The sequence below is a fragment of the Esox lucius genome, chromosome 21 (assembly GCF_011004845.1).
Source record: "Esox lucius isolate fEsoLuc1 chromosome 21, fEsoLuc1.pri, whole genome shotgun sequence".
NCBI lineage: Eukaryota > Metazoa > Chordata > Actinopteri > Esociformes > Esocidae > Esox > Esox lucius.
Genome location: NC_047589.1, coordinates 4,823,618 through 4,839,994, shown reverse-complemented (window position 1 = coordinate 4,839,994; position 16,377 = coordinate 4,823,618). Strand labels below are relative to the sequence as shown.

The following is a 16,377-nucleotide window of genomic DNA, read 5'->3' as shown; positions in this document are numbered from 1 at the left end:
ATGAAAGAGGCTACCACATCTTCTTCCAGATGATGACAGGCCACAAACCTGATATAGTTGGTATGGAAATGAGAGATTTAAGGGAATATATTCCTTCTGTAGCAGATCCATACAAATGTCTACACAAAGAAATTAGGAAATCCTAACATCTACACATTGACCAGATGTTTGGGAAATGTCTTTCAACTAATGCAGTTTGATGTCCCAGTACAGGAAATGTAGATCCAATGACACTGGCTTAGAGACAATGATTAAGTAGTCATTTTTACCTGTAAATGTCAAAATGCAATGATAACTTATTTGGATTAGGCTTCATCTGACAGCAGTGCAACCTGAAGGCTATCTACACTGTGCATTCACTAATGAGAAAGGAAATACACATGGAAATCATTTAAGTCCATGAATCAAATCATATTTTATACATCAGCAGTTTTCACAAAGTGCTTTTATAAACACCCAGCCTGAAACCCCAAAGTGCAAGCAACAACAGGGTTGATGCACAGTGGCTAGGAAAACCTCCTTAAAAGGGATGAAACTTAAAAACCTAGAGAAGAACCAGGCTCTGTATCTGCCTGTATCTGGTGAACATTTTAAGCCTATAATCCATGTCAGATGCATGACCAGATGGACAAGGACAGGGACAATCGGGGGTTGGGTCAGCAGAGTGGCAGTCAGTTACTTGATCTGCAACACAACCAGGAGGACTTTGGACAGGGACAGCTCCAAGTCCTTCAGGCCTGGTAGTCCTGAGGTGTGGTCCAAGGGCTCATGTCTTCCTCATTTTAAATGTAACAAGATGCAATGAAAGTTAGACACCCTGCTCCCTTACTCCCCTGGCACCATGATATAGCAGCAGAAAATATTGTACAAAGACATGGCCAATAGAGAAGCTTCAAAATATCAAAAACAGATCATTGTGCAGTTGACTATTAAAACAACAAAACATGTACCAAATCCAACAGAAGCATGATTATAATTTACATGTTCTCTTGAATGGCACAAAGGTTGTGCTTATATTGGGAAGGCTATTGACTTTATTGAGAAGGGCTTCTTAGTGTTAGAATTTGACTCAGGCTGGTATTATTGTTCCAATCGTGGAGGTATTTTTATTAGGAGTATCAGGGACAGACAAAGCTTGAAGAATAATACAGGCCACGGTTGATAACAAGTAATCAGAGTCAGGTAACAGTACAGACAGGGAATAGACAAAAACGTAGTCTGTGATGATGGATAAAACGGCTCAATACACAGACAGACTTTTCAAAAGGATAAACTGATCTCAGCCTAGAATGTTGCTAAAATAATGACAGTACCTCACAAAAGCAGGGTGCAATGAACTGAACTAACAATTTTTTTCTCTGTGGTACACAGAAATGTCCCTCCTCACCACCAACCCCTATGACTTCCCCATGTGTAGCCAGGGTCAGATCACTGTAAACAGCATCGACGACAAAGTTGAGCTGGAAGCTACAGATGTGAGTCATACAAAGACTTGACCAAACTCTAGAAATGGAATGGGTAGGACCACCGAATGCTGTAAATGGAAAAGATAATTCCAACTCAGTGGCTGCTAGGTCTTTTCATGTCTCTATTTTATTTAATAAAAGTGTCTCTACATGCCTTGATATATAACAATTACAGATGAATAGTGTAAAGTAACTGAGCAGTCTTCCGTTGTGTTTCACTTTTGTACTTCCTCTCTAATGCCAGGATGCCATTACAATTCTGGGCTTCAGTAATGAAGAGAAAGCGTCCATCTACAAGTTGACAGGAGCTGTAATTCACCATGGCAACATGCACTTTAAGCAGAAGCAGCGTGAGGAGCAGGCTGAGCCAGATGGCACAGAGGGTGAGGCCCACTCTTGGATACACAGTTTAAAACATAAGTCCGATTCCCTATCTGATGAAAGTCAGGTTATAGATAATCTTTGGAGAAGAACTTCTAACCTTCAGAAATTACACATGAAAATGAGAAATATGACTTAGTTAAGAACTTGAAGTTGTGTTTCCACTGTGATATCAGAAACATGAGATATTTTGTGCCTGATTATATTGGGGTTGTCTCTCTGGTTCCAGTGGCTGATAAAATCGCATACCTGCTGGGCCTGAACTCAGCTGAGATGTTGAAGTGTCTGTGCCTCCCCAAAGTGAAGGTCGGCAATGAGTACGTGACCAAGGGACAGACTGTGCCTCAGGTAAGGCGGACAAGCAAAACATCTGCAGGGTCTTATTCAGGCATGAGTGCCTTTAAAAATAGTGATGTTAATGCGTTTAACTAAGAAGAGGCATTATTATTGCAGGTTAATAACGCAGTGAGCGCCCTAGCCAAGTCCATCTATGAGAGGATGTTCTTGTGGATGGTCGTCCGTATCAACGAGATGTTGGACACCAAGCAGCCAAGACAGTTCTATATCGGTGTACTTGACATTGCTGGGTTTGAGATCTTTGATGTGAGTATGAGACCAATGCTAGTTAATTTGATATCCTTGAGATGAATTACAACTTTGTATGAATTAATGATTCATTTTAATCACTAAATCCCATTAACAGTTCAACACATTGGAGCAGCTGTGCATCAACTTCACCAATGAAAAACTGCAACAGTTTTTCAACCACACCATGTTTGTCCTGGAGCAAGAGGAGTACAAAAAGGAGGGCATCATCTGGGAGTTCATTGACTTTGGCATGGACTTGGCGCAATGCATTGAGCTTATTGAGAAGGTAGGTTGTCTGCGATTAAAGCTAATATGGATCCTACATGTCAATCTAATTAATTGAATATCAATCTTTTTTGTACAGCCAATGGGTATCTTCTCTATCCTTGAAGAGGAGTGCATGTTCCCCAAGGCTTCAGACACTACCTTCAAAAACAAGCTGTACGACCAACATCTCGGCAAAAGCAAGGTGTTTGAGAAGCCCAAGCCTATGAAAGGCAAGCCCGAGGCCCACTTTGCCCTGGTGCACTATGCCGGCACTGTGAACTACAACATCATTGGCTGGCTGGACAAGAACAAGGACCCCCTGAATGACTCAGTTTGTCAGCTGTATGGAAAGTCCTCAGTTAAACTGTTGGCTGCCCTGTATCCTGCTGCCCCACCTGAGGGTAAGAATTGTACCATATCAAAATATTAAGTTAAGAACGAAACAGACCACCATTCTTCACATTCATTCTTTTAATTCATATCACAATTTCTCTGGTTATTCAGAAAATCTTTATGACAGCATTTGCATTAGGGAGAGGGGATATTTGTCAGTTTGCACATACGGTTAATCTAGGTTTTTCTTCTGCATCTAACCCAGCTCCTCTTAATTGAAGAGACATGGGATAATTCACAATGAGAGCCAGGGGAGCAAACACAATGAACTGTTTCTTTTTTCTTTTTGTCTTTTTCTTTGCCAGCTTTAGGATTTAGTCTAGATTCCACTTGGTTACTGTTCAGATGCTTCAACTCTTAGGCCACCAGTACCCAATTAAGATATTTGAAGTTAACCTGAGATTCCCTCATTTACAATTTTTGACTTTCCACCATTTTGTCAGATACAACAAAGAAAGGAGGCAAGAAGAAGGGTGGGTCCATGCAGACTGTGACCTCCCAATTCAGGGTGAGATTTGGATGTTTCAATATTAAGTCTTTCAAAATCTGCTTTGATTATAATTCATATTTTCCTAGACACTGGTTTGTAACCCTCTTACAGGAGAACTTGGGCAAGCTGATGACAAACTTGAGGAGCACCCACCCTCACTTTGTACGCTGCCTGATTCCTAACGAGTCAAAGACTCCAGGTACAAGAATATAGCTAAATATTTATTTCCAATGACAAATATCATTAGTACAGTATTATTGACTTTTAACAACCCCACATTGGAAAAGGGTATTAAAAGAGGCTTGTCTTTCTAGGTCTGATGGAGAACTACCTGGTTATCCACCAGCTCAGGTGTAACGGTGTACTGGAGGGTATCAGAATCTGTAGGAAAGGCTTCCCCAGCAGAATCCTCTATGCTGACTTTAAGCAGAGGTACTTATTACACACACAGACATAAATACCAAAAAATTATCTACTCTGAGGGCTTTTCCCAGCATCAGAAAAGGCTTACCGTATACAGAATATAACCAATCTATTATAACTTGATATGTAATAAAAGAAAACTTCCTCATCCAGGTACAAAGTACTGAATGCCAGCGTCATCCCTGAGGGACAGTTCATGGACAACAAGAAGGCCTCTGAGAAGCTGCTTGGGTCCATTGATGTAAATCATGAGGAATACAAGTTTGGACACACCAAGGTTAGTCTAATATACCCAGCGAAATCTGTCAACAAAATACAACTTCAAGGAAATGTACAGTTAGGTGATACATCCATAATATTACTTTTTCTAGTCACTAATGGAAAATTAATACATTATTATTTTAGCTTTGTAATGCAGAATGATTTAGAAATTGGAAAGTCAAACTGTCCTAAGGATAATTTGTAAGCATTAGAAATTGTATGTTGTTCTTATTTATGTAGTTGGGGTTGAAGTCCATTCTATCACATTCTGACTGGGGTTCCAGAATTGAACATATTTATCTGTCTCAGGTTTTCTTCAAAGCCGGTCTTCTGGGTGTCCTGGAGGAGATGAGAGATGAGAAGTTGGCTGCTCTGGTCCGCATGCTCCAGGCTCTTAGCCGTGGATATCTCATGAGGAGAGAGTTTAAGAAGATGATGGAGAGGAGGTGAGAAATAATAGACATCTTGGCAAGGCTTTCTGAGAACAACCTGTATGTTAAAAAAGTGGCTAATATCATCAGATATAATATGGCTAACTTCAGACACATTAGGCCATATCTAACAACAGAGGTAGCCAAACTGTTTATGCATGCCATGATTTTTTCACACATATCATACTGTTTCACAAGCTGGTCCCAAGCAAACATCACAACTCTTAAACAAATAGAAACTCTTTATAAGCAAACTTTCAGTCATCACCATTGCAATATTATTACTAAATACAACTTATTAAATTTTAACAGTTTTTTTACATTATCTAGATGCCTGCCTCATTTTTAAAATTTTACATGGGCTTGCACCTCCACCACTGGGTGAATTTTTACAACAGAAGAACAGCAGTGGTAGGGCAACTAGGGCAGCTACTAGGGGAGACTGTGTTGTACAGTTTAGGCGAAGTAAGTTAAGCCAAACAGTCTTCTCCGTACGGGCCTCAAATTATTGGAACTGTCTCCCTACTGAACTCAGAGAGAGCACCAGCTACCTATTAAAAACACTCAAAACTGTACTCATCAGTAATAGGTACTGCCCATCTTTGTATTCTACTTATTAGCTAGCTAGTTTCTTAATTTGTCTAGTGTGTTTCATGTATTTTATTTGTGTACCATGATGTTGTGTTGACCTGCCAAGGGACTACAGATGAAAAATAGCTTTTTAGCTAACTCTGGGGCATTTACATTTTGAGTGTAAACAATTTTTTTTATTAATGTGCAGTGTCCCTTTTAAATAAAAATAAAAATGTAATAAAAAAAAAAGAACAACCTGTATGTAATGAATGTTAGTTGAACTTCAGAATGAAATATTGCATCTTGTAATTGCCTCATAACATCAATATTTCACATACATAGAGTTATGTTGACCTCAACAATAAATAATCATAATGGAATTTGATAAGATACATGATAAAATATGGAAATTATGTTATCTTAATATTTTAAAGAAATATTTTATATTTTTTATATTTTTTTATAATGTCTGTGATAAACGGGTTTGCAATTTCCCAGTCCACTGTGTCAGCTGTATACAAAAAGAAGTGGTGGGGTTCTGCCATCCAAATCTAAAAATGTAGCTTTAAGCATGTCAATCACATAACCCATCCTATCATGTCAATCACATTACTCATCCTATCTTTTATCGACCAGAGAATCAATCTACGCCATCCAGTACAACATCCGCTCATTCATGAATGTGAAACACTGGCCATGGATGAAGTTGTACTTTAAGATCAAACCCATGCTGAAGAGTGCTGAGACTGAGAAGGAGCTGGCCAACATGAAGGAGAACTATGAGAAGATGCAGTCAGACCTGGCCAAAGCTCTGGCCAAGAAAAAGGAGCTGGAGGAGAAGATGGTGACCTTGCTGCAGGAGAAGAATGATCTGTCACTCCAAGTTGCATCTGTGAGTTTGTATTTGCACATACACTCAGATGCACACTGACACAGGTTTATTGGCCATTCATTTTAGTTCATCTATATTGTTTTCTTATGACATCTTTGACTAAAATATGTTAATGTTTTGATTCACTAAGTGAGGCTGGTTTGTGATTTCCTCCTGTTCTGATACCAGGATGCAGAGACTCTGAACGATGCTGAGGAGAGGTGTGAGGGACTCATCAAGAGCAAGATCCAGCTGGAAGCCAAACTCAAAGAGTTGAATGAGAGGATGGAGGATGAGGAGGAGATCAGTGCTGAGTTGACAGCCAAAAAGAGGAAGCTGGAGGATGAGTGTTCTGAGCTGAAGAAGGACATTGATGACCTGGAGCTCACCCTGGCCAAAGTGGAGAAAGAGAAGCATGCTACTGAAAACAAGGTGTTGTATTTATAGTCTTACTATAAAATATAGTACCAATACTGATGATAAATTGATCAAATAAACACAAATGAACATGAAAAGTTCATATTATGGGTGAAGGGACTATTGAGACCAAAATAGAATTTCAATGGCAGGATATCAGAAGCAAGATTAGATTAGGTTTCAGTATCAGGGAACTCCACACATTGATTACAGGCTCTACACCTCCACCCATTAGGCATACTGGTATGGTTAACACTTATCTGCTGTTCAGTATATAGTAAATGTCATAATTATAATCAGAATTAATGTATTACAATATACAGTATATCAAACAAAATCCTCTCTTAAAAAAGGTTAAAAACCTGACAGAGGAGATGGCTTCTGTGGAGGAGAGTGTTGCAAAGCTGACCAAGGAGAAGAAAGCCCTCCAAGAGGCCCACCAGCAGACCCTGGATGACCTGCAGGCAGAGGAAGACAAAGTTAACACTCTGACCAAGGCCAAGACTAAGCTGGAACAGCAAGTGGATGATGTAAGTGGAGGCCTTCATAGTGTGCAAGATGTTAACAATAAACTATCATCACTACATTTATGTGTGTTTTAATCTGGTAGCTTGAGGGTTCTCTGGAGCAAGAGAAGAAGCTCCGCATGGACCTTGAGAGAGCCAAGAGAAAGTTGGAAGGAGATCTGAAACTGGCCCAGGAGTCCATAATGGACCTGGAGAATGACAAGCAGCAATCTGATGAGAAAATTAAGAAGTAAACAAAGAAATGACAAAATTATTACCTGCAATATTGATTAAAATGGACGTTTTGTTGACAATAATTGACATGTTTGTATTTCTTAGGAAGGAATTTGAGACCTCCCAACTCCTAAGTAAGATTGAGGATGAGCAGTCTCTGGGAGCACAGTTGCAGAAGAAGATCAAGGAACTCCAGGTAGAGTACATGAAAAAGCACCTGAGTAATACATTTTGATGAGACATCCCTTTTTATTGGTGTGATGAGTTCTCTGCAGTGTTCTAAATTTTTTGACAATATTAGTGATCTCAACTATTTTGAATTCCCTCCCAGTTGATAAAATTCCAATGCTGAAAAGGCTACAGGCAATCTAGAATCCTCTAACTGTGTGTTGCTTACCATTCTGTGTTGACTACGGCATGTGTCACTGTCAACTGAATGTAACAGTCTAACTGGCATACGTTAACACTTGTATATAACAATACAAACACAAGTACAATTATTTCCACTGTATTGTAGGGAAAAAATTGTCCTGAATTAATATATATTATTTCCACTACTCCTGCCTCCTGTTGTAGGCACGTATTGAGGAACTGGAGGAGGAGATTGAGGCTGAGCGTGCTGCCAGGGCCAAGGTTGAGAAGCAGAGGGCAGATCTCTCCAGGGAACTTGAGGAGATCAGCGAGAGGCTGGAGGAGGCCGGAGGTGCCACTGCTGCTCAGATTGAGATGAACAAGAAGCGTGAGGCTGAGTTCCAGAAGCTGCGTCGTGATCTTGAAGAGTCCACCCTGCAGCACGAAGCCACAGCCTCCGCTCTGCGCAAGAAGCAGGCTGACAGTGTGGCTGAGCTCGGGGAGCAGATCGACAACCTGCAGCGTGTCAAGCAGAAGCTGGAGAAGGAAAAGAGCGAGTATAAGATGGAGGTAGATGACCTCTCCAGTAACATGGAGGCCGTCGCCAAGGCTAAGGTCAGTAGTGATGGTTTAGAGGTCAAGCCATGTTGAGCAGGGTCATTGACATCATCATTCAATTGGACAGAACTAATGATAGTACTTTGTACTAACAGGGCAATCTGGAGAAGATGTGCCGTACTCTTGAGGACCAGCTGAGTGAAATCAAGGCTAAGAATGATGAAAACATTCGCCAGATCACCGACACCAGCGCACAGAGGGCCAGACTCCTGACAGAAAATGGTAACCAATGACCAACAAGCCAATGATGTTGTTTAATAGTACATTGTTAATTCTGTGGGGCTTAAAGTCCACTCCACAGTTTCTACAGTACTATTCAGCACATAAAAAATTTCCAGCATACATTAACCTCTATTTAAAATCTTATAGGAAAACAAATACCTTTTCACAATATGGTCCTCTATCCCTGCAGGTGAATTAAGCCGCCAATTGGAGGAGAAGGAAGCCCTGGTTTCACAGCTGACCAGAGGCAAACAGGCCTTCACCCAGCAAGTGGAAGAGCTGAAGAGGCATATTGAGGAGGAAATCAAGGTAAGGGATACAAGATGGGCTTCCAATCACAGAGTTTAGAGAAATACCTACATGTTCACTGTGGCATGCCACTCTCAGACTCTCCAGGTTTTATGGTAACTGTGATATTTGTCTTGTACTACTTCTCTCACAGGCTAAAAATGCACTGGCCCATGGTGTCCAATCTGCACGCCATGACTGTGACCTCCTGAGGGAGCAGTTTGAGGAGGAGCAGGAGGCCAAGGCAGAGCTACAGCGTGGCATGTCCAAGGCCAACAGTGAGGTGGCTCAGTGGAGGACTAAGTATGAAACTGATGCCATCCAGCGCACGGAAGAGTTGGAAGAGGCCAAGTGAGTCACACTGAACTGCAGGAACACAAATATAGTGTGAATGGTTTGGGTGGTACTAAAAATGTTATGGAAATATGTGTTGTAAGATATGTTTTGCATTATAAAACCAACCATTCAACAGGAAGAAACTGGCCCAGCGTCTCCAGGATGCTGAAGAGACTATTGAGGCTGTTAACTCCAAATGTGCCTCCCTTGAGAAGACCAAGCAGAGACTGCAGGGAGAGGTGGAGGACCTCATGATTGATGTAGAGAGAGCCAACTCAATGGCAGCCAACCTTGACAAGAAGCAGAGGAACTTTGACAAGGTGAACATTTTGAAATCGTACCCTAGGGTGATATTTTTTTGCAATATGATCATCAATTTTAGTAAAAGTATATACAGTGGATATGAATATCCACACACCCCTCTTAAAATGCCAGTTTCTTGTGATGTGAAAGAATGTGAAAAAAAAATTATCATGTCACCTTTAATGTGACTTTTAACGTGAACAATTCAATTGAAAAACAAACTGAAATCTTTGAGGGGGAAAAATAAAAACTCTTTACCTGGTTGCATAAGTGTGCACACTCTTAAACTAATACTTTGTTGAAGCACCTTTTGATTTTATTACAGCACTCAGTCTTTTTGGGTAGGAGTCTATTAGCATGGCACGTCTTCATATTTGCCCACTCTTCTTTGCAAAAGCGCTCCAAATCTGTCAGATTGCGAGGTTATCTCCTGTGCACAGCCCTCTTCAGATGAACCCACAGATGTTCAATTGGATTCAGGTCTGGGCCCTAGCTGGGCCATTCCAAAACGTTAATCTTCTTCTGGAGAAGCCATGCTTTTGTGGATTTGGATGTGCGCTTTGGGTCGTTGTCGTGCTGAAAGGTGAACTTCCTCTTCATCTTCCTAACAGACACCTGAAGGTTTTGTGCCAAAATTGCCTGGTATTTGGAACTGTTCATAATTCCCACCACCTTGACTAAGGCCACGGTTCCAGCTGAAGAAAAACAGCCCCAAAGCATGATGCTTCCTCCACCATGCTTCAGTGTGGGAATGGTGTTCTTTGGGTGATGTGCAGTGTTGTTTTTGCGCCAAACATACCTTTTGGAATTATGGCCAGAAAGTTCAACCTTGGTTTCATCAGACCATAACACATTTTCACACGTGCTTTTGGGGGACTTGATGTATGTTTTGGCAAACTTCCGCTGGGCTTGGATGTTTTTCTTTGTAAGAAAAGGCTTCCATCTTGCCACCCTACCCCATAGCACATTCATATGAAGAACATGTAGCACACAGCCAGTACTTACAAGAAGTTCCTGCAGCTCCTTTAATGTTGCTGTAGGCCTCTTGGAAGCCTCCCTGACCAGTTTTCTTCTCGTCTTTTAATCTATTTTGGAGGGACATCCAGTTCTTGGTAATGTCTCAATTGTGCCATATTTTCTCCACTTAATGATGACTGTCTTCACTGTGTTCCATGGTATATCTAATGCTTTGGAAGTTCTTTTGTACCCTTCTCCTGACTGATATATTTCAACAATGAGATTTCTCTGATGCTTTGGAAGCTCTCTGCGGTCCATGGCTTTTGCTTTGAGATGCAACTAAGAAAATGTCAAGAAAATCCTACTAGAACAGCTGAACATTATTTGTGATTAATCAGAGTCACTTTAAATGATGGCAGGTGTGTAATGACTTCTATTTAACATTAGTTTGAATGTGATTGGTTAATTCTGAACACAGCCACATCCCCACGTATGCAACCAGGTTATTAGAAGGTTTTTATTTTATTAAGTGGAAAAAGCTCTTACATAATTTATCTTTGTCTCATTCTTTTACATCACAAAAACCTGCCATTTTAACAGGGGTGTGTAGACTTTTTATAACCACTCTATGTAGTATATTTCTGATTTAAAATGTATGGATTTCCCTAGGTTCTGGCAGAGTGGAAGCAAAAGTTTGAGGAGGGCCAAGCTGAGTTGGAAGGAGCTCAGAAGGAAGCTCGCTCTCTCAGCACTGAACTCTTTAAGATGAAGAACTCCTATGAGGAGGCTTTGGATCAGCTGGAAACTCTGAAGAGAGAGAACAAAAACTTGCAACGTGAGAACTTGACAGTAGTTCTATTTCTTATATTAGACTAGTGATATTTAACACGAGGGAACTTTAACAATAAAAATGATTATGGCACTTTGACATTAAGTTCATAAAACTATGTTATATGTTCATATAACATGTAAATTCTAATTGGCGTTCCTTTGAAAAACACAAATTAAGTATTTTGTCAGGGTGCCTTTAAACTGTTAACATGATTAAATATCACTCCAGTGCACTGGTATTATTTTCCCACATCTAAACATGTCCTGTATTTGTGTGTACAGAGGAGATCTCTGACCTGACTGAGCAAATCGGAGAGACTGGCAAGAGCATCCATGAGCTGGAGAAGGCCAAGAAAACTGTGGAGACTGAAAAATCTGAGATCCAGACTGCTCTTGAGGAGGCTGAGGTAGAAATGTGTTATGCTAGACAAGGACTACATTGGTTTTAACATCAAAACATTTAATATGATTAATCTGACTGCCTCGCTTTTCTCAGGGCACACTGGAGCATGAGGAATCCAAGATTTTGCGTGTACAATTGGAGCTGAACCAAGTCAAGAGTGAGGTGGACAGGAAGTTGTCGGAGAAGGATGAGGAGATGGAACAGATCAAGAGGAACAGCCAGAGGGTGATTGACTCCATGCAGAGCACCCTGGACTCTGAGGTCAGGAGCAGAAATGATGCTCTCAGGGTGAAGAAGAAGATGGAGGGAGACCTGAATGAGATGGAGATCCAGCTGAGCCATGCCAACAGGCAGGCCGCAGAGGCCCAGAAACAGTTGAGGAATGTCCAAGGACAGCTCAAGGTAATGGAACTGGGACATTAAGTAGAACAGAATAGAACAGACTCGTTGTAAAGAGAGAGGGTTCATGTTCTGTAGAAAGGTATGAATATTGGGTAAAATATTACCAATATTTCAATCACTGATTCTATGGCCACTACTTCCACAAGTTTTAATGAAACCATCTCCTTATGAAATCCAGGATGCCCAATTGCACCTTGATGATGCCCTCCGTAGCTCAGAGGACATGAAGGAGCAGGTAGCCATGGTGGAGCGCAGAAACAGTCTTATGGTGGCTGAAATCGAGGAGCTGAGAGCTGCTCTGGAACAGACAGAGAGGAGTCGCAAAGTGGCTGAGGCTGAGCTGGTTGATGCCAGTGAACGCGTTGGTCTGTTGCACTCACAGGTATGGGTCAAAAACTAGTTCAAATTAAACACAACCAAGCATGCCGTTTACATAAACCTGGAATAGATTTCTATCATTTCTGCCTTGTGACTTGCAAGTTATTTTGCATTCAAACCGATCCTATCTTTCCCTCCAGAACACCAGCCTTATAAACACCAAGAAGAAGCTTGAGAATGACTTAGTGCAGGTGCAGGGAGAGGTGGATGACTCTGTCCAGGAAGCCAGGAATGCAGAGGAGAAGGCCAAGAAGGCCATCACTGATGTGAGTTCTCATGATTTATTCAATTACATCAACTTGATTCAGCCCATGATTCAATGGCAGCTGGGCAATCACAACAAAAACAAGTTATGCTATGTGTCAATATATACATAAACAAACCACTTTTTTAGGCTGCTATGATGGCTGAGGAGCTGAAGAAGGAGCAGGACACCAGCTCTCACCTGGAGAGGATGAAGAAGAACTTGGAGGTCACAGTCAAGGACTTGCAGCATCGTCTGGATGAGGCTGAGAATCTGGCCATGAAGGGAGGCAAGAAGCAGCTCCAAAAACTGGAGTCCAGGGTCAGTTACCAGCATGATGGGTTACAGTAGATTTAAAGATGATTGCTGTACATTTATTTCATTACACACCGATCAGCCATAACATTATGACCATTGACAGACGAAGTAGATAACATTGATAATCCCGTTATCATGGCAACTGTCAGTGAGTGGCATATATTAGGCAGCAAGTGAACATTCTGTACTCAAAGTTGATGTGTTAGAAGCAGGTAAAATGGGCAAACATAATGATCTGAGCATCTTTGACAATTGTGTTGGCTAGACGACTGGGTCAGATCATCTCCAAAACTGCAGCCCTTGTGGGGTGTTCCTGGTCTACAGTGGTCAGTACCTATCAAAAGTTGTCCAAGAAGGAAAAACTGCGAGAGGGTCATGACTCATTGATGCACGTGATGAGTGAAGGCTGGCCAATGAGGTCTGAGCCAACAGATGAGCTACTGTAGCTCAAATTGCTGAAATAGTTAATGCTAGTACTGATAAAAAGGTGTCAGAACACACAGCGCATCACAGTTTGTTGCATATGGGGCTGCTTAGCTGCTGACCAGTCAGCGTGCCCATGCTGACCCCTGTCCACTGTCAAAAGCGCCTACAATGGGGCACCCAAGCATCAGAACTGGATCACAGAGCAATGGAAGAAGGTGGCCTGGTCTGAAGAATTAGTTTTCTTTTACATTACGTGGATGGCCGGGTGTGTGTGCATCACTTACCTGGAGAACACATGGCTCCAGGATGAAAAAGGCAAGCTGGCAGAGACAGTGTGATGCTTTGGGCAATGTTGGAAATCATGGGGAAATCTTGGGTCCTGCCATCCATGTGGATGTTATCTAGACACGTACCACCTACCTGAGCATTGTTGCAGACCATGTGCACCTTTTCATGGCGACGATATTCCCTGATGGCATTGGCCTCTTTTATCAGGATAATGTGCCCTGCCACAAAGGAAAAATGGTTCAGGAATGGTTTGAGGAAAACAACAACAAGTTCAAGGTTCTCAAATTCCCCAGATCTCAATCCAATCAAGCATCTGTGGGATGTGCTAGAAAAACAGATCCAATCCATTGAAGCCCCACATTGCAACTTTCAGGACTTAAAGGATCTCCTGCTAATGGCTTGGTGCCAGATGCCACAGCACACCTTCAGAGGTCTAGTGGAGTCCATGCCTTGACCGGTCAGGGCTGTTTTGGCAGCAAAAGGGGAACCTACACAATATTAGGCAGGTGTTCATAATTTTATGGCTGATTGGCATATATAAGCTGATTTAGTTGCATTTATCAGTTTTACAAAGACATCACTGATTTCACAACCTCAAAGACATGTCTCTATTTCTCCATTTATTCTACAAAGGTGCGTGAGCTTGAGACTGAGGTGGAGGCTGAGCAGAGAAGAGGTGTAGAAGCAGTTAAGGGGGTACGCAAGTATGAGCGCAGAGTCAAAGAGCTGACTTACCAGGTAAGGGAAATGCTTTCTTTACACTATCACAGACACATTTGTGTATGAAAGTGTGGGCCATTGATTATTCCTCAGCATTGATCTTCTCCCACAGACTGAAGAGGATAAGAAAAATGTTAAAAGACTTCAGGACCTGGTAGATAAGCTGCAGCTGAAAGTGAAGGCCTACAAGAGGCAGGCAGAAGAAGCGGTGAGTTTTAGACTTTCACCAGGTCTAGAAGACATTACAAAATGTTGTTTGCCGATGGAGACGTTTTTTGTTTAAGATATTCAGTATATTATGTAAGTTAATACCTACCTTGAATACTTAGAGTATCTACATACCTTTATTTTTTTTACCCCAAGTTTCACACTTTGAAACTTTGTATGTTATGCTCTCCTATTTTAATCACCCAGGAGGAAGCTGCCAACCAGCACATGTCTAAATTCAGGAAGGTCCAACATGAGCTGGAGGAGGCTGAGGAGCGTGCTGACATTGCTGAATCTCAAGTCAACAAGCTCAGAGCCAAAAGCCGCGATAGTGGAAAGGTACAGAGTTGCTGCAAAACTTTAGAAGATATGTTTGTTAATGCTCAAAAAGCCTTCAATACCTTATTCTTAAAATGATTTGCCGATCTAATTTTCTTTATTAACACTGATAGATAACTGTATATCTTTGTTCTTACAGGCCAAAGAAGCTGCTGAGTAAAGACCAAAGAGCAAAATCTTTAATTCATTTTACTGTGTTGCATAAAATATGATTTTCATGGTGAAATGTTGAGAATTTATTAAACATGTTGACCACATTTATTTACTTTGTAACTTGTTTTTCAGTTTGTTCATACAATCAACATATTGTACAAGACTTCCAGTGAAATCCTATATCATTAGATGGTTAAAACTACTTAAATGTAGCAGATAATGGTCCATATCAGGTTTTAGTTGTTGGTGCTGTACACAATTGTCCAAGCTATTCATCCACATATTAAAATGACATAAGAGCCCAAACTCAAGATCTTAATATTGATGACTCACAGTGATCAAGGTAATGCCAGTAGGATGCCAGTAGGATAAACAGTTCAAATTAAACCAATGCACACCTTTTATCACGATCAAACTGTAATTTGTGTAATGACACATTTAATACAATCTATGTGATAGGCTTTTAATTACCAAAAGTTTTAGGCTACAGTAGTTAGCTTGTACCTTCCATGATTGCTAATGCTAGCAAATCCCAGTAGAAAAATACACTTAGCTAATTTAATATTATCAAAATATCAGCAATAAATAAAAAATGGGACAAAATTATGTAATCAACTTCGCCTGGTTTGCTTAGAATTGCTGTTAATTGTCCAGGCTGTTAGCAAAGTAATGTTCAATCATATAATCTTTATTCATGTAGCACATTTCATACACCGATGCAAAGTGCTTCATATAGTAAGTCAATAAAAACTGTGAAATACAAATAAAATTCATACTATACATGCACATTCATACTATAAGGCTATATCATAACGTTATTTAAAGACTGCAGGGAATATACACATATCCATATATATATGTATATATGCAGTGGATATTAAAAGTCTACATACCCCTGTTAAAATGCTAGGTTCTTGTGATGTAAAAGAATGAGACAAAGATAAATCATGTCAGAACTTTTTTTCAGGTCTGGGCTCTGGCTGAGCCATTCCAAAATGTTAATCTTCTGGTGAAGCCATGCTTTTGTGGATTTGGATTTGTGCTTTGGGTTGTTGTCGTGCTTAAAGGTGAACTTCATCTTTCTAACGGGCGCCTGAAGGTTTAGTGCCAAACTTGGCTGGTATTTCGAACTGTTCATATTTCCCTCCACCCTGACTAAGGCCTCAGTTCCAGCTGAAGAAAAAAAAACTGTGGGTATGGTGTTCTTTGGGTGATGTGCAGTGTTGTATTTGCGCCAAACATTTTGGAATTATGGCCAAATTTCAACTTTGGATTCAGCAGGCCATAACACA

General features: G+C 40.9%; 1 protein-coding gene across 1 annotated transcript; it reads left to right on the top strand.

Moving 5' to 3' along the window:
* LOC117593612 (myosin heavy chain, fast skeletal muscle-like) lies at positions 1-15,193 on the top strand. Its single transcript, XM_034289333.1, has 32 exons — positions 1-60; positions 1,372-1,475; positions 1,711-1,849; positions 2,077-2,195; positions 2,301-2,450; positions 2,551-2,721; positions 2,800-3,103; positions 3,539-3,603; positions 3,697-3,784; positions 3,900-4,017; positions 4,162-4,285; positions 4,579-4,715; positions 5,910-6,165; positions 6,334-6,576; positions 6,915-7,091; positions 7,172-7,317; positions 7,407-7,497; positions 7,878-8,267; positions 8,366-8,492; positions 8,683-8,801; positions 8,935-9,131; positions 9,253-9,436; positions 11,046-11,211; positions 11,490-11,614; positions 11,704-12,012; positions 12,191-12,394; positions 12,531-12,656; positions 12,785-12,955; positions 14,300-14,404; positions 14,499-14,594; positions 14,801-14,932; positions 15,072-15,193. Exons 1-32 carry the CDS (start codon positions 30-32, stop codon positions 15,090-15,092), a joined length of 4,935 nt encoding a protein of 1,644 aa, XP_034145224.1. The 5' UTR covers positions 1-29; the 3' UTR covers positions 15,093-15,193.
* The last annotated feature ends 1,184 nt before the right edge of the window (positions 15,194-16,377 follow it).